Below are 27,615 nucleotides of genomic sequence, written 5' to 3' on the forward strand. Positions count from 1 at the left end.
TCATTTTTTTTCTACTACCAAGAATCAATTACATTTACAAGCTATAGCTCTTTAGCTGCAATCTCCTATGGTGAATGAATTTTCACTTTTGTTCCAACATCAATGTCTTGAAAATCTATGACTATCGTGATGGCAAAAGCTAACTGGATCAAAGAGATGGTTAAGATCTTTGGTGAAACAGAAAGCCAAATTCCCTGGTCACTGAAGCTTACCCCAACCTCATGCCTTATGCAGCCTCCTTAGACATAGGAAGCCAGAGTTTCTAAAATTCTGCTTTACTTTTAACAAATTAGATGTTTTCATGCTTTATCATAACTGAACCAGGATCCCTGGCTTGTTCTTTTTCTGACAAGCCTAATGGAAAATGTCTTGTTATTGACTTTTGATACATGGCAGAAACTTCTATAGTTGGGTTATTCACTCTCACTAGAATTAACTGAGGTACATGCACTTCAGTTCTTGCAAATTCTGTAATATTATGATATGAACTCTTCCTACATCTATCTCATATCTTTATGTCTATATCTTATCTCATTGGCAGATATAACAAAATGCAAACATATTGCACAGGAACATTTAAGCTACATAGCACAACAACCTAAGATATGCAGATGATACCACTCTAATGGCAGAAAGTGAAGAGGAACTAAAGAGCCTCTTGTTGCGAGTGAAGAAGGAGAGTGCAAAACTTGGGTTGAAACTAAACATTAAGAAAACCAAGATCATGGCATCTGGCCCTCTCAATTCCTGGGAAATAGATGGGGAAGAAATGGAGGTAGTGACAGATTTTATTTTCCTGGGCTCCAAGATCACTGCAGATGGGGACTGTAGCCAAGAAATTAAAAGACGCTTGCTCCTGGGGAGGAAAGCCATAGCAAATCTAGACAGCACACTAAAAAGCAGAGACATCACCCTGTCAACAAAAGTGTGTATAGTCAAGGCTATGGTCTTCCCAGTTGCAATGTATGGCAGTGAAAGTTGGACCATAAGAAAGGCTGAGCGCCAAAGAATTGAAGCCTTTGAACTATGGTGCTGGAGAAGACTCCTGCAAGTCCCTTGGACTGCAAGGCGATCAAACCGGTCAGTCCTAGAGGAGATCAACCCTGACTGCTCTTTAGAAGGCCAGATCCTGAAGCTAAAACTCAAATACTTTGGCCACCTAATGAGAAGGAAGGACTCACTGGAGAAGAGCCTAATGCTGGGAAAGGTTGAGGGCATGAGAAGAATGGGACGACAGAGAATGAGGTGGCTGGATGGAGTCACTGAAGCAGTAGGCATGAGCTTAAATGGACTCCAGAAGATGGTAGAGGACAGGAAGGCCTGGAGGAACGTTGTCCATGGGGTCACGATGGGTCGGACACGACTTCGCAACTAACAACAACAACAGCACGGGATTATTGCACAATACAATAAAGTTCAAGAACTTGTCTTATTCTCACTGAAATTGTATTTCAATACAAGAATGTGAAATAACTTCACAACCTTGTGAAGTTTAAAACGTATTGGCACCTGCACCAAAAATGGTCACCTTCTATTCATAGTGAAAAGTTGTGTTCCAAAAACCATGTAAATCAGACATAAATACCTATGTCAGATAGGACAAGTATCCATATCAATAAACATGGTAAAAAGATCACAATTATTAAGTCAATAATTATTGGCACATTATAGAATAGATACAGGAGATGAAAAGAAATAATGCACTAAGCAATGCACAGCTTGCTCAATAAAATCTGATCGACCTTCAGGAGGGGAAAAAAAACCCAGATAAAACCAAGGCAAACAAAATTAAACTAACAAGCAACACAATCAAGAATTAGTATCTACAGAAAGACCTGTAACTTTTTAACTGTGTAAACATGTTAGAATTTGACATATGTTTCAGGATGCCCTTCTAAGATACATTTACAAAGGTGCTCACTGTGCAGTTGCTATACATTTGTCTCTTTGCTGCCAACTTATATCCTTTCTAAGTCAGTTTTTTTCTACTCTGCAGGCTATTAATCTCCCTGGAGGTGGACACTTCTGTGAAGCTGCAACAGCTCTTTTTTCTGGTCAATTCTTCTTTTAATCTCCTTTCCAGATGAAAAATTCTGTGAAATTAAATCTCCATGGAGGTGAACATTTGTGTAGATGTTATAGTTTGTCCACCTTTTCTTTCAGATCCCTTCTGACAATCTGCTGAAGCCAATAATCTAATTAATGAATTTTCTTTCCCTCTTCCCCTATATTAGCTACTTTTCATTTCTGACAGAACCTTAACTTGTTTCTAAGTTTCCTTCCTGTACTGTTACAGCATAGTTCACAGTAACAATGTCTGGGCTGTACCATATCAACCAAAAGTCTGAAATGATCACAGTGATGGGTGAAAGACAGGGAAGAGATGTGTTACCACAAGAAGTATAAACCTCATAATTCCTTGGTAATACTAAGTTAGGCTGAATAAAGTTATTTAAAATGTCTAGCTGCACCAGGATGTAATCCTTACCTCCACAAGTTTCCTATAAGTATAGTGGTGTGACAGAAACCGAGAGGCTCAGTGCTGAAATAAATCCATTTCATCTTGTGAAGCCTTCCCCCAGCTGTTCTGATGTGTCACAATCCTGACCAAATTTCATCTACTTACAGTGCTATTCAACTGCTTGGAAACTCATTGAATTTGGTACTCAATGGTACTCAATTTTGATGTGAAAATTTTGTCCCAATACTTGTCATTTGTTTGATACCAATGTTTATCAGTGTGGGTTGCTTCATGACTAATACATTATTCCTTATGGAAAAAAATTACTTGGTACTTGTAGTTTTTGGTACTCATCCCACCTCCCAGAACCAATTAATGATAAGCACCAAGTTACCACTGTACTAGGTTTTAAAATCACATGACGTTGATCAGTTAAGTGCCATTAAGTTGGTGTTGAGTCTTAACAATCACATGGATAGATTTTTTTCCCCAAACAGATCTGTCTCTTAACTTGTTCCTTCAGCCCTGTAACTAAGGCCATTCCCCTTGTGGCTAGTCACCCTTTCTTCCCTCTCACTTCACCTTTCCCAACATTAAAAGTGTTCACCAAAAGTGTTAAATCTTCGCATAATCTTAAAGTATGATAAGAGCCTTGGTGGAGCAGTGGGCTAATGCCTCCTTAAGTAAAACCAGCTGCCTGCAATTAGTGCAGGTTCGCATCCCACCAGGCTCAAGGTTGACTCAGCCTTCCATCCTTCCGAGGTAGGTAAAATGAGGACCCAGATTGTTGGGGGCAATAAGCTGACTTTGTAAAAATGCCACTGGGGGGGGCAAAAGCCCTAATAAGCAGGCATATACATAGAATGAAGGCTATTGCTAAGCACATTGATTTGTGCTTCTTAGATTGTAAGCTGCCCTGAGTCTTCGGAGAAGGGTGGGATATAAATGGGATTAAAAAAATTGAGCCTGTTTGTGCCTTGAATGAGACTTTTGAGTTGATTTGTTTGACGATCCATTGGCTGGTTTTCTTGGCCATCCGTAGTATTTTCCGGAATTTTCTCCAACAAATGTCCAAAACTGTCAATATTCTCTCCATCCTGCTTCTTTAAGATTCAATTTTCATAGAATATCAAAGGGCTTGCACAACTACTTGCACTGTTATGATCTTTACAGGTATAGATGTAGCATAGAATTTGAATGTATTTTACAAGGCTTTCATGGCTAATCTATTAAGTGCTAGTCTACAGTATATTTTTTTCTGCTTGTTCCTTTACTCTAGATAAATGATTTTGTTATCAAGCAATCAATGAGTATAAGGGACGCGGTGGCTCAGTGGGTTAGGACGCTGAGCTTATCGATGAGAAGATTGGCAGTTTGGCGGGTCAAATCCCGAGTGCCGCGTAACAGAGTGAGCGCCTGTTACTCGTCCCAGCTTCTGCCAACCTAGCAGTTCGAAAGCCCGTAAAAATGCAAGTAGAAAAATAGAGACCACTACGGTGGGAAGGTAACAGCGTTCTGTGCGCCTTTGGCGTCTAGTCATGCTGGCCACATGACCAAGGAGATGTCCTTGGACAAGCGCTGGCTCTTCGGCTTTGAAACGGAGATGAGCACCGGCCCCTAGAGTTGGAAATGACTAGCACGCATGTGCGGGGGAACCTCTACCTTTACCTTAATCAATGGGTATATTGTTGAGTATTTCACTGGTAATTTTCAAATACTTAGTTAAGTTCTACACCTAAATTAAACAGTTGTTTGTGTACAGCTACAGTATAGTTTTAACTAACTAGATCAAGTTTAGGAGCATCAGAGCGCAGAATCTGGCATCATGTCCAGATCCAGCCCAAGCCTTTCAATGTTAAAGGTTTCCAACAGGTTTTAGAACATCAATTAAAACAGCAGGTTCTAAAGTGAAGATTTTATTCAGTAATCCCACCAACTCCTTATAAAATCTACAAAATCATGATGAAAATGGCATTTATGCATTTTAAGAGAAAAATATATATGATTATGGCAGAATTTATTCTGCAAAAGGATTCTCTAAAAGTCCAATAAGTTGTTCTGGTTATCTCCCCTATCTATGTACATTAATTCAATGCAGTCAAGTTATTAGCACACATTTTGATATATTTACCAACTATGTTTCTTACAGCCACTTTTCAACTTCTTACCCCCTGGACTTTTGTATTATTTACAACTCTCCATTGAATATCAAATGACCTAACATGCACCTCTAGCCCTCTACCACAGAAGGAATCACAAATTTCCTCTCTTATTCAGATGAAATAAGTCCAAAGCTCAATGTCATAGGATTAACTGCTGTTCTAGTTTTGCCCTAGTACAAAGAAGGATTCATAAAACAAGGACAATATATCAAAATCAACTGAAAACTATTAATGTTTCACCTGCCTGTGAAAGCTGTATGCCCTCCAGCAATCTAGACAGCTGACCTAAGATATGAACTGATGCATATATACACACATACAGATACACACGCACCTTTATAAATTCTTGATTTAATTTCTGATCTTGGATGGTTCTTTTTTTAAAAAATAAATAAATTCAATTGCAGAATTACCCAATTAAAATCTATTCTTCCTCACATTATTCCCAGAGGACTTGCTGAATTTATAATTCAGTTCATCTTTCTGACATCTACTGTATATATTCTTGCAAACCCGTGCCATTTCCTTTAAACATTTTCATCCGCTTTTAACAAAACAACAAACATATCTAATACCAGTTTGTCCATTTTAATTCCTATGCTTTGTTTTTATATCACATCATTTGTTAATATTGCAAAAATGAGTTTTGTACATGCAAAAGTGTTGTTCATTCTGGTGATGGCAATTTCAAAATCAAGGAACCCTACCCTGCTTTCTTAGAATGTGAACTGGTACTAAGCATACATTGCACTAATGGCCTGGGACTATTTGAGCCAAACTTTGGTTTTAGCACTTCATTTTCTCTCTCTCTCTCTCTCTCTCCCTCCCTCCCTCTCTCTCTCTCTCTCTCTCTCTCTCTCTCTCTCTCTCTCTCTCTCTCTCTCTCCAGCCTTTATTTTTATAAATATGTTTATGTTTATGTTTATTGGACTTATATACCGCCCTTCTCCCGTAGGACTCAGGGCGGTTCACAAGGTATTTAAAATAACAATACAAATTACAAAAGTTAAGAACAATTAAAATAATTAAATTTAGTCCTTGAATAAAATAAAACCCCTGTTAAACTCCAATTAAAACCCAATTAAAATAAAATTAAAATTAAAATTCTCAGTCCTGGCCGGAAAGCTCAAAGAGCCAGGTCTTAAGGTCCCGGCGGAATAAATAACCTAATGTAATGAATATATACAACATACCTTATCTGAATATTGCATGTTCATTTTAAAAAAAAGAAGATAAAAGTTCCCAGATACAGAACAGGTCAGATCTGTTGTGGGGAAAAAGCCCCAATATAATAATACATCTAAATACACAGTGACTGCTAACATTAGCACTGGAATATAAACTAAGAACATGGTAAATTCCTATCATATGTTTCTTTTACTCTGGATTATGAATGAATGAATGAACCTTTACTGTCAAAGTACAACCATATATACATTGAGATTGGCTGAGCCTCCCTTCGAGCCCCCACCCCCAACTTTCAGTGACACAAACCCTCCATCTTATTACACCATGTGAGCTAATTACACAACACACCAGCCTCGCAAGTCAATCATGCACAAAGTTTATAAAATTATATCCCGTTCAAAAGCCTAACAGCCCATGGATAAAAGCTGTTCTTCAGCCTGTTGGTACGGCTGGCTATACTCCTGTATCTCCTACCCAATGGTAGGAAAGAGATACCGTCCAGGATGTGTCATCCCTGAGAATTTCCCTCACTCTTCCAAGGCAGCGAGCCCTGGTGATGTCATCCAGTGGTGTCAGGGGACAGCCCACAATGTCTTGTGCTGTGCTCACCACCCTCTGTAATACTTTCCTATCCGCGGCTGTCAGACCAGCATACCAAACCACAATACCATATGAGAGGACGCTCTCTATAGTAGACCGGTAAAAGAGGGGCATTAGCCATTGTTCTACCCTGTACTTCTGCAAGACCCTGAGAAAGTGAAGTCTCTGTTGGGCCTTTCTGGCCACCTGGGTTGTATTAACTTTCCAGGTAAGATCTTCGCAGAGATAGAAATTTAAAGGAGAAATTTAAAGGAGGAAACTCTCTCCACACTGTCCTCCCTGATGTAAAGTGGGACAGGTTCCTTCTTTTTCCTCTGGAAGTCTAACACCATCTCTTTCGTCTTGCCGATGTTCAGGTGCAAGTTGTTGTTACCATATGGATAGTTTTTGTACCTCCACCCTGTATGCTGTCTCATCCCCACCTGTAATAAGACCCATCACGGTAGTATCATCTGTGAATTTAATTATCGCAGTAGATGGGTCAGATGATACACAGTCATGTGTACAAAGAGTACAGATAGGGGCTAAGCACACAGCACTGTGGCGAGCCAGTGCAAAGTTTCAGGGGGGTAGACAAAGCAGAACTGGCCCTCACTGTTTGTAACCGGTCCCTGAGAAAGTCTTGAAACCAATCGCAGATGGAGAGGGAAAATTTCAAGTCAGTCAGCTTCTCTATGAGAGTACTTGGCAAAATGGTGGTGAAAGATGAGCTATAATCAACAAAAAGCATCCTGACATAGCTTCCAGGTTTCTCAAGATGACTTGCTACAGTGTGTAAAGCAGTAGCTATGGCATCGTCTGTCGACCTGTTCCCCCTGTAGGCAAATTGATGTTTATCGAAATCCAGTGAGAGGCATGTCCTGAGATGTTGGAGAAGCAGTCTTTCGAAGCATTTCATGACTACAGACGTTAATGCAACAGGTCTGTAGTCATTCGGGCACTCAACTGCAGTTTTCTTGGGGACTGGGACAATGGTAGCTGCTTACAAGCATGATGGTACACATGCCGTTTGCAAGGAGATGTTAAAAATCCTTGTCAGGAACCCTGCTAATTGGTTGGCACAGTTCTTAACCACTACCCCCAGCACCCCATCTGGGCCTGTGGCTTTGCTGGGATTCACAGCCTTCAATACAGTTCTCACTTGGTCTTCAGATAGGGCGAGTAGCTGAAAATCAGAAGGCCGGCCAGCAGAGGCTACGGGGTCTGGTCTTTTTACCTCGTAGTGAGCGAAGAAGATATTCAGCTCCTCAGCCAACAAGGCATTGGTGTTAAACATGCTCCTCATACTGCCTTTGTGGTTGGTTAAGTGCTGCAGTCCCTGCCACACTTGCTTCGGATTGTTGTCTGCTAGGTGGTTCTCCACCTTGTGTTTGTATTGCTGTTTCGCCATCCTAATGCCTCTTCTGAGATTTGCCCTGGCCTCTCTGTATGTGTCCCTGTCCCCTGCCTTAAAGGCAGAATCCGGGGCTCTCAGGAGTGTTCGTATCTCTGCAGTAATCCAGGGTTTGCAGTTCCCGTAAACTCTAATGCACTTTTCTGTTGTTACACTATCAGTGCATGTTCTAGTATAAGAGAGTACGGCATCTGTGTATGCATTCAGGTCTTGATCTTCAAAACTCCAGTCAGTGGTTTCAAAGCAGTCCTGCAACTGACTGAGAGCACCCACTGGCCAGGTTTTGACCCTTTTTGTGACTGCCTAAGTACTTTTCCTGAGAGGGACATACTTTGGGCACAACAGGAGTGAAAGAAGGTCGAATGAACCCAGGTGGGGGAGAGGGAATGTTTTCCTTGGGTGATTCATTATCAAAATTAATCAAAACGTGAAACAGGAATATTATGAATTTTGGCTTAAAGAAAATCATTCAACCATTTTCTTTGATTCAACATACAAGTTGCCCACATTTAACAACTACCATTGAGTGCAACCATTAGCAGTTATGGTGGTGATGAAAAAATAATTTTGTGACCAATGCCTGCATTCGTGACCTTTAGAAATCTGTGTCATGTGTTCACCATTATAGTTAGTAGCATTGCCCTGTGCCTGACGTTCCCACCCACCCCCACCTCCACCTTCTTACAGAGTGAAGGGTTTGCCTAAACAAGCTACCTCTTCTTGGGCTGCTTTTCTCTTCCCTAAAAACTCCCCTGATGCAAATTAACAAGCTCAGCTCTGTGTCTTTAATTGGTTGATTTGGAACCATCCAGCCACTTGCTGCCTGAAATTAATAAGATTCTAACCATTTTGTATTAAGGATTTTGTAGTTTGCTAGGTGAATAGCAGATGCTAGCACATTCTTTTCTATGTATATTCTCCATTATGTGACTTTTAACTCTCTTGAAATCCCTTTCTCTCCAATGAATGTAAATGCAAGCATTAGTTAACAAACATCTTGCTAATTATCCTAGTGCAGGGGTCTTCAAACTTGGCCTTTTTATGACTTGTGGAGTTCAACTCCAAGAATTGCTCAGCCAGGCACACTGGCTGAAGAATTCTGGGAGTTGAAGTCCACAAGTCATAAAAGAGCCAAATTTGAAGATCCCTGTCCTAGTGCTTGTGAGAGCATTCCAAAGGGCAGAAGAATGGGGGGAAAGGGCTATAAGATTTTCCCTTTTACCAGGCTTCTTCTTGAGTCAAGTTCTGGAAATCTTGTTTGGGTTCATCTGGACATTCAAGGTTGTATCCTTCTGATGTTATTAAGCTAAAGTTAACATACTTGTCATCACTTAACACCATTCCCAGTATCAATTGAGGTTGTTAAATGAGGACTATCTACAATTCAAGTGCTTTCTAATATGAATTCTAGTCATACTTTCCTCATCCTGGAACTCTCCAGATAATTGGGATTATAACTCCCACATACATCCAATTCATGATAGATGGTAATTCTGAGACCTATAAGATTAACCTACCAGAATAGTACCAGATTGAGAAATGGGGCTAATTTACTGCCTTCCTTCTAATGTGTCTTTCCTACCAGATCACTTTAATTCTCCTACTCCATGATGCTTTTGAGCTATCTCAAAAATTAGATTAAGATGTGGAATGTCCATCAATACCAGCTTCTAATCTCAGCATATTTCAGGATAAACCTGACTATTTGCCTGTAGCTCAGAGTTTATCCTGCCATACTTAGGCCCAATGCTAATTTTGCTATAGTTAAATTTAGTAGTGAACAAAAAAGCATTTTGAGGTCAAAACATTTAAGCCTCATAATATCCTGTTCCAACTTTGTAATAGTAGGTTTGGCCTGGCCTGAAAATAGAAGTGTGCTGATTGTGGTCTGCTCTTAGAATGGTCAGTTCCAAGATTAGACTGCTTCTGGAATACCCAGAACCAGATGTTCTATCAACATATTCCAATGTTTCAACCACAAAGTGTGTCCTACAACTCTAATTAAAATTATTGATTTAGCTATTCAGTTACCAATAAACTAAGAATAACCTCTTATGTGTGGTTAATTAGATCAAGTTTAATTTATTGTGCGAATCTAACTTGAAGGCTTCTTTTCTTAATATCCATAGGCAGGTCAACTCTTTTCTTGTTGAGATTATTTTAAAGATACCTAAACATTGAATTTGAACCACAGCAGGCAAGAAGATTCTGACTCTTGGCTTATGATCACATCAGGAAACTTCCATACTAAAATAACTTATGAGCTAGTGGTACTCATCATAGGCCCCCTATATGCCTAATCAGAGGTGAATTTGCCTTAACTAATTTGACATAAAAACTGTCACTATTGATAGCTATAACTCTGGCCACATGGAATCAGCAACAGAAAGAGTTTTATATTATCAGCCAGAGATCACTACTCTCCTTTTTAGCTAAGCTTTCATTATTAGACTGAGTGTAGTTTTTCATCGGGCTAGGAAGTAATCCTCTCCTTCTTCTGGCACCATCTCAAGAGCAAATTATCTGAACAGAATAATTCAAAAACTCAAAGGCAGCCTCTTAGCTTCCCTAAAACACTACTATCTGGGTTACAAAGCTTCAACAACCATGATTTTTCTGGTGGATCAAGAACTGCATCAATGACCCTACAAGATTGGAAGGACCTTACTCTAAAAAGGAGGGCAGCCATCTTGGTTCACCCAATACTAATGTTCCCCAGGAGACATATGTAAAGAAGCTACATGATCCTCCAAATTCTTCTTTACAAAACAATATAAGATTAATTCCAAATCCTTAATTGAAGCCTCCTTCAGAAAGATGTTTTAGAAAATAGTCCTTAGAGGTTAACTAATAGTGGCTGTTCTGCAATAGCAAGCTATAAAGCAGCGTATGCTCACAGCTTGTTTGCTCAAATTCTTACAGGTGAGCAATAACCAATCTATGAAGCTATATTTGAGCATAGTTTTATATTACATCTGAATTGTTCCCAATGAACTAGTATTCATAAGCTAGCTTGAAATCTTGATTTAAGGTTTGCTTCCAATTGTGAATTATTTAGGAACAATTACCCTCTAATCTAAGATTCATACACTGCAAGCTTTGCTAAATTGAGGCTTCCTTGTTTATTTTTTATGTGTATTTATTAATTCAGGCAATATGCAGAATCCCATGGAATTGATATATGTATGAAAAATCCATGAAATGGATTGCATTCCATCTTCTCATCTGAATTTTCAACCAAGAAAACAGTAAGTGCCCAATAAGTTCTAAAAATATTTTACAAAGATTTTATGGTTTTAAAAAAAAGCAGAGCCAGGTATTATTTTGTCAAACTTTATTATATTAATTCATCACAGAGAGGCTATTGACTAGACCAACCAGTGAATTAGAGGTCAATTATGAAATCTGCACCAGCCCTCTGATAAGGTCTCAAAAGGAAAGCAGGATACATTCTTCTGGAAGAAATGACTAAACATTTACCAACTCCTTCCTTGACTTAGTGTATCCTCCAGAGACTCTCTAGAGCATAAGCTAATTAAACTCAAGCAGTTCTGTAATGCTTTCTTGAATTCTTGATTGCTTCCAGGCTCTGCTGCCTCAAGGGCTGAAGCCAACATCCTTCACACTTAAGACTACTTCACAAACTTCATAGGGCCCATTAATTTATTTTACATACAGTACACACATTAGCTTCCATTTATTTTCAGGAGCTCTTTCGGTTTCAGATAAACAACTAAGGTATTTTGCTGAGTGCACTCCATGAAGCAATCTTTTTAGAACATGAAGCTAACACATTTGGTGGCTGCTGCCCTAATCCAGCAGCAGTCAAGGAGATGTTTATAGTCAGCATCTGGACACTGTTAACTTGCAGAGAACAATTATCTGTTTACTTCATAGTATAACCAAGGTCTTTAAAATTATTTATGGGATTTCTCCAAATCTTACAGATAGTTTATATGGCTTGTAAACTTCAGACAAAGGTGTTTTAAATGCATTGTCAATTTAAGAGTCAGGACTTCTTCCCAGCCCAAATGTGTCAAAAGAAAAAACATCTGTGTTACTTCGCTATAATGATGATCTTGGCCAAACCTAGATCACTCACTCAAGTCCAACCCCTTCACTCATAGTTGTCAGATTTAGGTAACAAACTAGCCACCTAGTTTAGGGTTTAACTCGGATACCTTGAGAAGAAAAGGAAAACTCACCCTGTGCCTAGACACCTAAAGTAAAATGAGCAGTGACAATTCCTTTTGAAAAAAGTATCAGCCTTTTACGATGACTGGAAAAAATATCACATGTCTGACTGAAGGATGAATGTGTCACAATATAAGCATCCTGTGACCAAACCCTCTTTCAGAAATTTCTCAAAATATGTCAAGGAGGGCTGATCACGTTCTTTATCCAATGTTACTTTTCCTTCACACACTTTGTAGCAAGTAACAAATTTCACCTTAAGACATAGTCAAACAAGGGGCCATCCAATTTTACATCTACTATTAGATCTTTGCATTTTATATCATATACATACAATATAATAGCAGACATTTCTACTAATCATTTTTTTTAAAAAAACTGCAATGATCACATACAAATTGTAGCATATGAAAGGGTCTTAATTCTATTTTTTTCCAACATTATTCTCACAACTAATGATTTGTACAAAGAATCTAACTACTCTTGCATGTAAGTTAATGTTTTTTTAAGGATCATATTCTGTGTTTTTTCTCTAGGGAACTTGAGACAATATACATAATGGTTCTTCTCATCCCATTTATTTTTTTCCTGTTTTGTCTCCCACATTACTGTTAAGGAAAAACTGCACGCATGTTACCTATGAGCTTCATGGCCAAACTGAGTTTGAACCAATTTTTTTCTCAAAAATGTGCAAGAATACTTCAAGGTGCATGTTTCTTAACAAAGCTAGCTATATCTCAATTAAGAAAACTGTTGCAGTGCTGAACAAATACACTTCAGTGACTGTTTCCATAGCAAAATTTATGGCTGAGTCACAAGTTTGTCTTAGCTCTAAGATTTCATTTATTCTAAAATATATTGCACAAATGCTTATTTCGCAATAACCAACACAAATTCAGTGCAACTGAAGCTAGGCACATGGTTTGATATGACCAAAAGATAGACATAAGATAACCCTTCATTTATCAAATCACCAGTATACCAACCTTGGATTAGAGAGGTATTGTGATGGGATGCCAATGAACGGGATGTGTGATATGATAGACTACAGTAAGGAAGGAAGCATTTTCTGGGAAGAGGTTGGGGCAGGGCAAGACAAGAGACAGCACAGTCCTGAGCTGGACTGAGGGAAGAAAAAAAGATTTAGCTTAACCATTCCCTAGAATCTCCCAGGATATATCTATTAGCTTGAGATAATATAGGTTTAGTCTGGTAAGATTCTGTCTATATACCTTATAAAGAACTGAACTTTGGCTGGATTATTTTGCTATGCTTGACAGATTTTCAGTAAATGGAAAAGCTAGTTTCTTGGTTATCTGTGCCTGGATCAAAGCTTGTATGTCAAGCCCCCAGGGCAGAAGTATTTCAGTGGAGGGAGGAGGGTAGGGGAAAAAAACTAAAGACAGCTCTAGCAGCAAATAGATGATAGAGAAAGAAAAGAGCTGTGAAGTTTGGCAGTGGAAAGACCAATTGTGTGCTATCATCAACCTTTTCCTTAGCTTCAAACATTGATTATAAAACTTCTGCCTCTTCCAATGTGTCAAGACCCGTCGTGGTATGTGAGAAAGACTTGAGAGTCAGGGTGAAGAAATGTTAACTAGGGAACAGTCATATAAAAGAGAACATGTCTTCAGCTGCATAATGGATGGAGAAAAACAGTGAGAATGGATTTTTCCTAAATTCTCAGATTGTAAAGAAGATGGCAGGAGATTTGTACTTGCAGACCTGAAAACTTTTATTAATGTAGCCTTACAATAAAGTAAAGGTAAAGTAAGGGATGCGGTGGCTCAGTGGGTTAGGACGCTGAGCTTGTCGATCAGAAGGTCGGCAGTTTGGCGGGTCGAATCCCGAGTGCCGCGTAACAGAGTGAGCGCCTGTTACTCATCCCAGTTTCTGCCAGCCTAGCAGTTCGAAAGCATGTAAAAATGCAAGTAGAAAAATAGGGACCACTATGGTGGGTAGGTAACAGCGTTGCATGTGCCTTTGGCGTCTAGTCATGCCGGCCACATGACCACGGAGACATCCTCGGACAAGCGCTGGCTCTTCGGCTTTGAAACAAGAGATGAGCACCGGCCCCTAGAGTTGGAAATGACTAGCATGCATGCGCGGGGGAACCTTTACCTTTACCTTAAACAATAAAGTAGAATTAGCTCATCTGGTTGTGTTTCCTGTCTGGTCTATCTGGGATAGCTAAAAGGGGCCTCTTTCACCTATTTCCCCTTAGTTCCTTTCCCACCATTTCCTATGTCTTTGGCTTTAAGTGAAGCATTAGAGGAGGTCAGAAAGACCAATTGACAGGCTGCCAAACAGGTGTTGCAAAGGAAGAGGGAGAAAAGGGTTAGGTGCACGACCAGCTTTATAAGACCCTTCTGGGTTTTCTCTTGGCCAAAACCAGCACCAACCAAGAAACCAGGCTTCAGCTATGCCGAGCAACAGTTTGCCTGGAACAGCTCCGCAAAACTCCCAAATTGCCATATGTTTGTTTTGCTTTGGAAACAAAATGCATTTTCTGTTTCATATACAACCCTACCTTTGATCTTATGCAATTTATGCTCTAATTGCATTTATGAGATTTATATGAGTGCCCATCCAATGGGTACACAATTCTGGGTGGCTTACAATAATAAAAACAGAAGCAAAAACAAAACAAAACAAGGCATAAAGACTTTAGGCTATCATGTAACTACCCCACTGTCTCAATGAAAAAGCACAGTGTAATAAGACAATAACCAGTATTTAATGACAAGCACACACATTCAGATAAAATATACTGTTGTTGTAGTAATCGTTTTAGTAATGCTTATCCAATGCAAACTAAGTAATTGCATGCAAAGTCCTTTTTAGAAGTAGTTTTACAATTAAGATAATCAGGGAGAAACAAATAGGCCAACATTTTGGACATGTAAATCCAGCAGAAAGGTTAAGAAGGTATCACGGATATTCTAATGACTGCCATGGACAGAGACTAATCTACCCATAAAAGGATAACACATTCATTTATTAGAAAACTAACATGAAATGAAGGGACACAGTGGCTCAGTGGGTTAGGACGCTGAGCTTGTCGATCAGAAGGTCGGCAGTTCGGCGGGTCAAATCCCGAGTGCCATGTAACAGAGTGAGCGTCTGTTACTAGTCCCAGCTTCTGCCAACCTAGCAGTTCGAAAGCACGTAAAAATGCAAGTAGAAAAATAGGGACCACTATGGTGGGAAGGTAACAGTGTTCCATGCGCCTTTGGCCTCTAGTCATGCTGGCCACATGACCACGGAGACGTCCTCGGACAAGCACTGGCTCTTCGGCTTTGAAACGGAGATGAGCACTGGCCCCTAGAGTCGGAAACGACTAGCACGCATGTGCGGGGGAACCTTTACCTTTACCTTATGAAATGAAGCTCTCTAAACAATTCCAATGACCTTTTTTTTTCCAAAGCAGATTGGCAACTTTTCAAAACATTAGGCAGTACCACCACTTTTTTCATTTGCTAAAAACATCTTTGAGCTCAAAATATTATGGGAAATATAAAATGTGCTGGAGACTGACTCCTCTTTCCTTTCAAGGGCTGGGTGATGCTTCAGATCCAGTTTTAAAATGGTTTTGCTCCTGCCAGTGACTCATTAAGACAGCTGCTGCTTATTCTGGGATAGCACAGCAACTGCATAGAAAAGCTTTTCACTTCAGCCACGCACTGCTGGAAAAGGATGCAGCTGATTTAATGGGTTGCCAACAAATACAACATGCATATCCTAAAGCAAGTTACTGGAATCAAATAACTTCTAGTCTTATGAGTTTCCTATTTAATAGGGATAAAAAGTCCTTGAAGTTTAACGCACGTCCTTGGTAGTTACATGTAGTTTTCTTAGCAATAAAACAGAAAAAACAATTTATTTAATCACCTTTCCTGTCATTCTAGTCTGCAACCCTGGGGTTCCCTCATAATCTCCAATCAAGATGTAACTTAGCTATATATTTGCTACTATAACAGATGCCCCTATTATACAGGTGGCCTCATGACTTGTTTTGCTGTCATGTCAGATTTTGACTATTTGAGGTACTAGTTTAAAATTTAAAATGATTGTATTTGGTAACTAGTTTAATTTGCCTATCTTTTACCAAATTCTGGGAGGTTCCCAATCAAGCATTAAAACAACATAAAAACAATTCCTGCAAAATTAAGATTTATGCTAACAGTTAAGATGACATAGGTAAAATGTATTAATACATTTTAGCCCAAGGGATCTCAATCTTTTTGTGCCATGGATCTCTTTAAAAAGTCTGGTTAAACTTTCAAACCTCTGCTCAGAAAAAAATGTATTTAAATGCACAAAATAAAATAGTGAGGGGAAAAACCCCTTGCATATTTGTTGCTATCCAAATTTTTAAAACTTTGAAATCTTAACTTCAGATTAAGAATATTTGCTTCTTACACATATGTTCGTATGAGAGGGCAGATTTGGCATGATGTGGGGGATAAGGGGATGGACCAAAAGTGCATAAGCCTGGAAAAGAGTCATGTCTGCTTTAATTAGTCAAATAAGAGATGCTCTACAAGCGCTTCCATCATTCCAAAGCACATTTCTTTTAAATCAGAAGTCCCTAACCTGTTTCAGTTGGCGGCCTGGAGGGAAAGGGAGGAGGAAGCATTTTAGGTGTGTGCACACCCAAACAGGGCTGTGAGCACATGCATGATGCAAATGGAGCAGAGTTAGTGCCCGCATGACCCTTGCTAGCCCTGCTCCTTTTTTGTCATGCAGTGACCCATTTTTGCCATGCAGTGCCCCATTTTCATCATGGCCACGGCACCCCATTTTTGCGGTGGCGCTAGCGCAAGTGGGGGTGAGTACGCATATACATAAGCACGCACTGGCCAGCCTGTCCCGTGGCCCAGTGGCCAGAGAGCCACAACCCACAGGTTGGGGACCTCTGTTTTAAATGGTTTGCATAGTGTTACAAGAGAATGTACAGATGGGTAACTCTGCTCTACCATGTCACTAGACAACCCATGACCCATTGGGTCATTTTTCTTTCACCATATACTATTGGCTTGCAATGTTTCAGCTTCCCTCTTGACCACCCAAGAGAACCTAACTGAAACTGCCACCTCCTCCTCTGATCCATGAAATTGCCTACCAGTTTGCTGGGGGGGGAGAACAAATGGAATGGTAAGCTGCAAGGCAAACTGAACCCCCACTTTTCTTTCCAGTATGTCACCAAGGCCCTCCTCCCTTCAGGGATGAATAGGACTCATCCATGGACTGCCAGCAAACCCCCCACCCAGCCAGTTCTACTTGAAAGCAAGCATCCAAATTGTTCCCTTGTTCTTCCCTCATTGGCAACCATCATTAAACAATTTCAAATTTCAGCATTAATTCCAGAGCAGCCAATAGCTGTTTACCCATCAGGGCCCAGAGGGAGGTGGGAAAAAGAATAGGGATGTGTCCCATTTTCTCTTGCACCATTCAACCTAAAGGGTTCTGGGAAGTGTAATCAGAAGGCATGGGGGTGCTAAAATGGCCGCAATGTTACCAAATTTCAGTTCCATGGGAGTCACACATCCCAGATTTTGCATGCATTGTGTAAGTTAGCCCATTTGACATTCATTGATTTTTTAAAAATGTTCTGTGATAATCGTTTCCATCAATGATTGAAGGTTGGAATTCAAGGTTAGAAAGTATCAAACATGATGTTTTAGCAATCTATACAAATCACAATATGAAATATAGCAATGCATAACTATTCAATTATACTTCAAAGAAATCTTTATAATAAAGCAAAGAAGTAATATAAAATAGCCTTTGAAGAAACAGGTTCCAAAGAAATACAAAGTGAATCAAAGATGAATAATGTCCCCATATCTACTGGAAAGAGGTGAAGCTAAAATCGAAATTGGAGGTCGAAATACAAACAGAGTAAGATATGTAGATAGCACCACTCTGTTAGCTGAAAACAACAAGGTTTCGAAGAAATAATTATGGAAGTAACAAGGGAAAAAGAAAAATCTGGGTTATTGAAGAATATTAAGGAAACAAAGATAATGTCAAACGGCAAGCTCAGTGAACTTACAGTTGATAGCAAAGAAGTGGAGGTAGTAGATAATTTTCTTTCCTTGGGTCAAGAATAAAGAGATAGGCTATATATTAGAGATATAAAGAAGTGATTAATTCAAGGGAGGGAGGCAGTGACAAATTTAGACAAAATCATGAATGATATTTCTATGACAACAAAGATAAGAATAGTTAATGCAATGGTTTTTTCCAGTAATAAATTATAACTTGGAAAGGTAAAAACTGAGAAAGAGCAGGAGAAATAAGATAAGATGCTTCTGAATTATGGATTTACTGACAGTTATTAAGAGTCCCATGAACTGCAAGAACAGCTAATTTATGAACCATATTTAAAAAAATGCAGTTCTTCTGAAGCACTGAACAGCAAGCAGAAACTCATACTTCAAACATGTGGTGCAAGCCAATTATAGACTTTATTGGCAAAGCTTAGGGAAGCCAAAGTGTGGAAGCCAATATAGAAAGATAGGAACAATGTAAAGACAGATTGATGTAGTGGTTGAGGCACTAGGCTAAAAATTGGGTGACTGTGTCTTAAATACGAAGCCAGCTGGGTGATTTTGGGCCAGTCATTCTGTCTCAATCCCGGAATGACTCAAAGGCAAAGAGAGAGAGAAAGAGACAGAGAGAGAGAAAAGAAAAGAAAAGAACAAAGAAATTACTAGATGCAGGAGATTCAGGAAAGAAAGGTACATTTTTACTGTATAAGATGTAGAATATTTGCACATATAATCAAAAGGAATTGCATTCAAATCAAAGTTAACTTCTTTGAATGTTATGTCTGTGGCATCTGCTCGGTTTAACTTAGTTTTCATTCACATTATTTTAGCAACTGCAATTCCACTGCTCAAATAAACTCAAATAAAGAAATAGAAAAAACAACACAAATCCACAATGCACAAAATAAAACAAAAATTTCAATAAAATCAAATACGGCAAGGAATCACATTTACTATTTCTGAGCAAGGATCGAATCTTAAGCTTTCTGACTCAACAAGGGTGGAGAAACAGAAAGACTATATTTGGATGTATGGGATCAAAAAGATTAGAAAAATGTTCCTGGAAGAGATATAATTTGTTATTAGAAGATGGTGGACATTTGTCTATAGGGTCATCAGATGTCAAAGTAGGACTCAGTGGCACCAAACTAACTTGACTCTCCAAGTAAAACAGCTTTAGCTAACTCTTAAGGCCAAAAGGCCAAACTCTGTTTTCAGTAACTGAAAAATATAAAAGAGCATTTTATTTATCTGGCAACTGTTAAATGCTTGAAATGTTAACTCTTTCTGTTTGGTTTTGAACTACAGGCATTCATTGTTTAATGGCCACTCATTCAGTGACCATTCAAAGCTACAGAATGAAGGCATAGAACAGGGGTCTTCAAACTTGGCCCTTTTATGACTTGTGGACTTCAACTGCCAGAATTCCTCAGCCAGACATGAAGATCCCTAGCAAGGAATGAAGGGTACTTACAACTGGACCTTGAAGATACAGCCATTAAAGTGTCTCCACAATCACAATTGTGATTCAGGCACTTGGCAACCAGCCCACAAACGCAATTACAACACTGCAGTGTGCCATGGTCACATGCTCACCACTGTTGACTTCTGGCAAGCCAAGTCATTGGACAAGCCAGCAGTTGGTTGCAAATGGCAATCGCATACTGCAGAATGCTGTGGGATCCACTGATGACAACTAAGGCTGCCAGATCTACTGTTGTAAGTCAGTATGGTCACATGATGTATTGTTTAATATGGAATTCCTGGTCCCAACTATCATGGGTAAACAACGACTATCTGTTTAGGTAGTTCTTATTTGGCAACTGCCTTGAATAGTGACTATTTGCAACAGTAATGAGTACAACAATACAACAGTAATGAGTAGTAGTAAAAAAATAATCTTCTGATAAATGTGTGCATTTATGCCCAATTTTCTGTGCTGGTAACAATACATGCCAGCAACAGTAATACTAGAATTCTGCACAAGAGAACTTTGTCTAAAGGAAATGGCAGCAAGCAGAAATCTTTGGTGTCTCTTTCTCTCTCCCACTCCCACTGTGTCCACATTATTTGCTTAGCAACCATTTCATTTGAATCAATTGCTAAATGAGGACTGCTTTTATCATGTTATGTGAACCCAACTGTCACAATGGAAACAAGGGTTTGTGGCTTAGCATAACATATGAGCTGAATCAACTGAAGCTTAATCAATAATGATTAAGCAAACCATGATTTAACATGTGTGAACCAAATTATATAGAAACCAGATGTACACTGTAGTCCATAATTTATCAGCAACCAATCCAAGTGATCCATTCTGATTGGTTTAGATAAACCTTATGGGTCACATGACTTGCCTACTTCCTCCTCTATTCCTCAGTCTTGCTGAAGGATCAGCATGGGAATGTCTTATTCTAAAAGCTTCCTTCTATTACAGGGGTGTCTATTACAGGGGTGTATTGAGGGCCGCATCAGCATTGCGGTTGCCCTCAGGGGGCTGGGTGGGTATGGCCTGGGTGGGCGTGGCCTACTGGGTGGGCGTGGCTAGAGTGCATATGGCCTACTGGGTGGGCATGGCCAGCTCTACATCGTTTGCATCAAGGGTGCCTATGGGGGCCTGGGCAGGAGTGGGACAGATCTGAGGGTCTCTGGCAGAAGGAGGGTCTCTGGGCCAGGGCCAAGGCAGTGGGAGCTGGTCCCTCACTGTTTCCAGGATGGCTTCGCGGGCCACATGAAACCACTTCGCAGGCAGCTTTTGTGTTCACAGAGAAACACAAGTGGGTCTGTAATTGAGATGGCTAATCCAGTAACTGAGCATTCCTGCAGTCATCAATGTATTGCCAATTCTATGAAATGGACTTGATATCAGATACAAAGTTAAAAAAAAAGAGGAGTTAAAAAGGTCACCCAGTGATAAGATCACATTTATCACTTCTGTTACCATCAAGTGTTAGTGTTTCATTTAAAGAAGCACCATTGAGTAGACCAGTGCCTAGATCAGTTGGCAGAAACTTACCTTTTTAAGCACAGCAACCAGATTAAGCACAGCAACAAGAGCAGCAATGGGGCAGTGGTTAGAATGCAGTGTTGCAGGCTACTTCCCCTGACTCCTGGCTGCCAGCAGTTTGGCAGTTCAATTCTCACTGGCTCAAGATTGACTCAGCCTTCCATTGTTCCAAGGTCAGTAAAATGAGGACCCAAATTGTTGGGGGCAATATGCTGACTCTGTAAGCTGGTTAGAGAGGGTTGTAGAGCACTGTGAAAAGGTATATAAGTCTAAGTGCTACTGCTATTTCAATTGTCTTAGGTTTTATTTGCTTAGAAAATCCTGTATTAGAACTTGCCAAACTAGATCATATTGTTTTTACTTAAACTCACTTTCCCCAGTAAAATTATATTTGTTTTACATTTACATTTTAAAGTCTACTGTTCCTGTGAAAAAGTTTGATAAAATATAGTAAAGAGGTTTGTCCTGAAACAGCAGAAATGCTGTTTTATTTTCATCATTTAAAAAAAAAACAACTTATCCGTCTTCCAACTCCCATAGTGATCTGGATCATATACATATAAATCATATAGGATGGATCTAACATACAATCATGAATGTAAAATCCATTCCCAAACCATGAATCACTCATCAAGTTCACCTATATTCTTAAAGAGAGAATATTATATACCAGGCAAGTGAAACAGGTTATTTCGTGTACCCAAAATAACTACAAGGCAAAAACATTGTGGAGTTTTCTTTCCAAAACAAACAGATGATCAATGGTCATTGAAAGTTACATTACAGTTAGCAAAAGGATAATGCAAGATAATGAACAGCTGGAATTTTAAAGAACAGTCTTGACATGGAATTTCTACTTATCATATCTTTTTGTTATAGATGGAAGGCTGGGTGAATAATGCCCAGGAAAAAAAGATAACGTTCAGGTATTTTCCCATTCTGCAATTTTCTACTCTCCTGTTAGAAGTGTCCCTGTTCTCCGCCAATCCCCGTAATCGGTACCACTTCATCTTGCCTTATCTCTAATTTCTTCTCTGTACTTCTATTAAACAGGGCAGCATGATGGCTCAGCAGTTAAGACGTTGGCCTTGTCAGCTGGAAAGCTGGCAGTCCAGGTTCAAGAGCCAAACTCCATGTGATGGGGTGAGCTCCTATCCTCATCCTAGCTCCTGCCAACTTAGCAGTTCAAAAGCATGCAAATGCAAGTAGATAAATAGGTACCACTTTGGTGGGAAAATAACAGCACTCCATGATGTCATGCTGACCACATGACTGCAGAAATGTCTTCGGTTGAAACTGAGATAAGCACTGCCCCCTAAAGTTGGCTATCACTAGCGGAATAAAATCCGCAGGGACTCCTTTACCTTTTTTTTTTAATTCACACTAAATATCTCTGAAGAGAAACTGATGACAGAGAAAGTCACTTGGAAAAGGGCCAGTTTCAGAGAATCTGGTGAACTATATTTAGGGCCAGAACCCATATAGTCTCCTACACAGTCTAATTTTTTTTAAAAAAACAGCACTATATTTTTATGCTACTTCTGAATAATACTGCTTCTATGCCAACAAATGATTCAGGAATTAAGCTAAAGACTATAATACAATTTCAATTAATGTGCTCACATCACGGAGCTACTGAAGTCATTGCTGACTTTATTAAAAATGTTAATTAAATGATGATCAAGACAGTCAACATTTACACTGAATCTGATAATTTCAAACACAGAGCTCTAGACAAGAATGAGGATGAACTTATTATAATGAGATGAAGGGAGATAAAGACCCCAGTTAGGATGTAAAAGCTTCATGACAAATGTATGATATTTACATCTGCATAATCATACACCACACTTGTATATTTATACATTGCTTGTCCATTCAAAACAATACTGAGTAATTCTTGATAAAATAGCAAAGTTGGAATAAAAAAAGGAATCCTGTTGCCTTTTATTGTCTTTTGCTCCATATTTATTAAAGAAAGAAGTGTTTCCCCGAATTAATTTGTAACACCCCTAGGTCTTTGTTTCAGACATCAGCACATTTTTTTTTGACAACACGTAGAACAAAGTTGAAGGGAATGCATTACACAAAATTACAGAGGGTCGCTTCAAGCAACATTATGCATATATCCTAAACTCAGAGAAAAACCTAGTGTTGCACTGCTACAATTTGTGGCATCTCTCAAAATTGTATCTTTTTCTTCAAACTTAGAAGTCTGTATTAATAAATGGCCAGCTTTTTCAATTTGAGTGTCAGATATCTGAAATCAAGGGCAGATAGTGTTTAATACTGAGAGTCCAGCAATACCAGAAAAACCTGTCCAATTTATTGTAGTGATTATTTAAAAAAAATAGGACAATTCTGAGACTGCTGGCAGTTAATTTAATTCCTGTCCTATCGCAGGTGGTCTGTGAATCACCCCCTAAGAATCCCTTCATATGTTTCTGTCTGTTTTCCTCCTGTCACCACACCTAATAAAATTCCAGGATACTGATGTAACCTTGGTCCCTTATTCTACCTTCTAAGCTACAAAGAATGATATACTTGTAGAGTATGCAGTTATCATAACTTTCCTTGGGGAAAGAGTATGTGAGAAACAAGAACTGCAATGCAAAGAGCAGCAACAGAATGGGGAAATGAAAGCTAGCAAAACACACTACAGATTTAACTGCTTCAGCATTGAAATGGATGTATCTAAAAAAAATAACATTTAAATTGCCTGATTAAATGATAGTTTAAAAGCAGTAGGTGATTCAGCATACGTAGCAAGGTAGAGAAAGCATGTAACTTAAAGCAAATGCAGAATGTATTTTCCCTTTGTCTTTGACTGCATACAACACAACAAAACTACTGGCACTAAAAAAAAAGTTTTGCACTGTTTTGTTTTTTTTTAAATAGAATGGAAATAACTCAAATGTTCCCGAGAATATTGACAACATATGCATAAGCCCTTTCATTTACATTTGTTAAATATACACTCCATAATATCTTTCAATCATGGCGATCTACAGCCAACAATTTCAAAACTTCGTCGTATCAAGATTTCAGTCCTGCAAACATTTGGAAGGGAGAAAAAAATATTTCAAGATTGTTTCGTTTATTGGATAAGGTTCTTTGCCACGAAAACCAAGGGACTTGAGTGGGATAAGAATCCTGCTCTCTCCAACTTTCTCCCTCTCTGCAGAAAAGACTGCACCCCTCCAACTAGATTTAAGACAGACTTATTTCTCTGATCTTGCATAGAAAACACAAGAAACAGTGTCAGAGGTCAAACACCCTCAGCGGCTTCTTTTACAATTAATTTGCACTGGGAAGAACTAGTGTCTTTTTTTTTTTTTTTACAAGTTGGTCCAAACCGAAGGGCTTGCTTTTCCTTCCAGACAAAAGGTTACAAGCCAAGTACCATTTCTGGGGTGTATATAGCCAACATCTTAACTTACTATCTTCTACATTAATGTTTTCAATATCCGTATTTGTGCATTTGATATTTATGTCACTGTTCACCGCCCTGAGTCCAGACAAAAGGTTACAAGCCAAGTACCATTTCTGGGGTGTATATAGCCAACATCTTAACTTACTATCTTCTACATTAATGTTTTCAATATCCGTATTTGTGCATTTGATATTTATGTCACTGTTCACCGCCCTGAGTCCAGACAAAAGGTTACAAGCCAAGTACCATTTCTGGGGTGTATATAGCCAACATCTTAACTTATCTTCTACATTAATGTTTTCAATATCTGTATTTGTGCATTTGATATTTATGTCACTGTTCACCGCCCTGAGGGAGAAGGGTGGTATACAAATCAAATAAATAAATAAATAAATAAATAAACAAACAAACAAACAAACAAACATCCCTTGAACTGGGCAAGCAGGTTTGTTGGGACTTTCAGCCTTTCGCTCTGTAAGCTGTCAATTCGCATTCCTCTCCGCCCCCCCACCCCAAAACCTTCAGATGACTTTCTCTTTGGCGCTTAATCACCAGGTTTTTGTGATTTTCTTTTTTTTTTTCTTTCCAGAAACAAAGGCGAGGCTGAAAGGCGCTCGCTAACCAGAACCCCATGCCAAGTCCTGAACGCCTCTGCGCGGGGGGGGGGGCTCCGCCTCCGAAGCCATTTCGGCCGCGGGAAGCCTCTGCGCCGAGATCAGCCCCCCCTCGGGCCAAAAGTTAGCCCGGCAGTAAAAAGTCAACAGAAGAAAGAAGGAATCGGCTCGTCGCTGTTGGGTGCAGCTTGTTTGCTTTAGAAAAAAGCCTGATAACCGCGCCAAAGTCTTAACTGTTTCGCGGCTGCTCTGCCCTCCCCTGAAAAGGGGGGGGGGGAAGGGCTGCTAAGATGATCCGGGGAGGGGAAGGTAAATCCCGAGGCGGTGACCCGAAGCACTACTCTCCCTTCAAAGCTCCGGCTACATACGAAGCGAAGCTACACACTGAGAGGAGAAGAGTCGGTTGTTCCTCCTCGGCTCCTTTTCCAGTTTAGATACAAAGAAGTTAGCGAAAGCTTCCAGGGGGGGGAAACTTAAAAATCCTTTTGTGCACCCCCCCTTTCCCCCACATTTCATGCAGAAATCTGCCCCCCTCCCCAATGCACCCCCATCTCTACTAACAAAAGCAGAGGAGATATTCCACAAGGTAACGAGCCAAGGCTACGTAAACAGGATCTGGGCAAACTGACCAGGCGAGAGAGGTCGACTCAAATTGGCCTGAGAAGGCGAAAATGTGCAACTCCTAGAAGTCTGGTGGATTCCTGCACCGAGCAGGGCCTTGGACTCAATGGTCTGTCTAATGCAGCGTTTTCCAACCTTAGGAACTTGAAGATGCGTGGACTTCAACTCCCAGAATTCCCCAGCCAGCATAGCTGGCTGGGGAAATCTGGGAGTTGAAGTCCACGCATCTTCAAGTTCCTAAGGTTGGGAAACGCTGGTCTAATGGGCCCCTTCTAATGGCTCTTCTCCCCACGCCACACCTCCACACCTCCACACCCCGCTTTCCAAGATCCAAAACTCCAGCGATTTGACACGCAGCCGACAGTGCCAGGCGGGAGGTGAGGGCGATTTCCCCAGCTTTTGAGGCAAAAGGGCGAGCGAAAGGACAATGCCGAAGGTGGGAATTCCGGAACCAAGGCGCCGCGGCGTTCCCCTTCCTCCAACCTCCGAAGCAACTACGAGGGAGAACTCCCAAACGGCTAGCCTTCTTTTTTTTCGGGGGGAGGGGAGGGGAGGTGGGGGGAGAGACTCTCCATCTGCAAGCGCGAGGCTGCTGGGCACCCTCCTTGCCTCGAGCTCGGGAATGTGGCGGAATCAGCCGGCAAAGCAGCCCACTTCTCTAATGGGACCCCTTCCCTCGGGTACAAACCTCTTCCAACCGGAGGGAGCTCTTCGAACCCCAAAGGTTTCGGGCTCCCCCCCCCTCCCAGCCACCCGGCGGGAGAAGCCAAGGGAGGCCAAGGAGGAGGCGGCCCGCTTCCCCCATAGAAACGGGACGCCTTGGCCATGGCCAAGTCCTTACCTGCCGAGAACTGGCCACGAGCTGCTCCTAGGAAGGCAGCCGAGGGCGCGACGAAGGAGACGATCGCCGCCAGTAAAGCGACGGCTCCAGCCTCCGGGGCCATAGCGAGTTTTGGATAACTTTCCCCGGAGTCTCTCCGCTCAGGCGGTCTCTGCCCCAGAGCCGCCAGGAAACCTCGCACCTTCCCGGAGACTCTCCTGTTGCCTGGTCGGGAAAGGAAAGAAAGAAAGAAAGAAAGAAGGGAAAGGCAACAGGTTTTTTTTCTTTTCTTTTCTTTTCTTTTCCCCTTCTCTTCTTTTGCTGGCGGGACGGCGGTGCTCTCTCGCCGCCGCCTCTCCCCCCTCGCCCTCTCCGGGCGCAAGCTCAAGCCCGGCGCTCGCGGCTGCTGCTGCTGCTGCGAACCGCGGCTGCTGGTTACTCCATCGGAGTTACTTTGCTCAGCCGCGAAAGGAGGAGCTGAGCGCCGGCGCGCGTCCGTCCCTCCGTTTCTTAAGCGCCTCGGCCGCGGGAATGAGGGACTCGTTTCGGCAGGGAGCTCCTAGGAGCCCGTTAGAGCGGACGCGACAGCGCCTCCTGCCGCCCGCTCTCGGGATGACGGCCCAGCCGTGCTCTTCTCCGGCAACCTCGGCGGGTTTATGAGGGCGTTAAGACTGAAGAAGCTCCGTTCTCTGCCCGCCGTGGCTGCGCTTTGATGCTTATGCATGGGGGGGCGGGGGTGAGGGGGTTAGAGAAAAGAGAAAAGGGGGTATTTTTTTTAAAAAAAGTGGAGGATGTGAGAAGGGCATTTAATAATAATAATAATAATAATAATAATAATAATAATAATAATAATAATAATAATAAAAATAAAAATATAATAATCCTTTATTGTCAAAGTACAACATGTGTACATTGAGATTAGCTGAGCTGATTTATGTTTCCTCTTTCTCTCAGCCACATTAGAAAGGCGCCCTTTTCCTCCAGACAGCCAGGCACGTATGCAAAAGCCAGGTGCCGGATTCCGCTCGGCTTCCCGCGGGCTTCGCTTTCATTCTTTTAGCCGGCG

The 27,615-nt window shown here is 40.7% G+C and overlaps 1 protein-coding gene across 2 annotated transcripts in view; it reads right to left on the minus strand.

Annotated features, from left to right (window-relative positions):
* Nucleotides 1-27,055, minus strand: part of PTPRK (protein tyrosine phosphatase receptor type K) — a 414,542-nt gene extending 387,487 nt beyond the window's left edge. For both annotated transcript variants that reach the window (XM_083379926.1, XM_083379925.1), the window contains exon 1: nt 26,571-27,055. In XM_083379926.1, coding sequence (XP_083236052.1) covers nt 26,571-26,673 — 103 coding nt within the window. In that variant the 5' untranslated portion in view covers nt 26,674-27,055. The remainder of the gene's footprint in view (nt 1-26,570) is intronic.
* Between the last annotated feature and the right edge of the window lie 560 nt (nt 27,056-27,615).

Source organism: Vipera ursinii (assembly GCF_947247035.1).
Source record: "Vipera ursinii genome assembly, chromosome: 1".
In the NCBI taxonomy this organism is placed as follows: Eukaryota; Metazoa; Chordata; class Lepidosauria; order Squamata; family Viperidae; genus Vipera; species Vipera ursinii.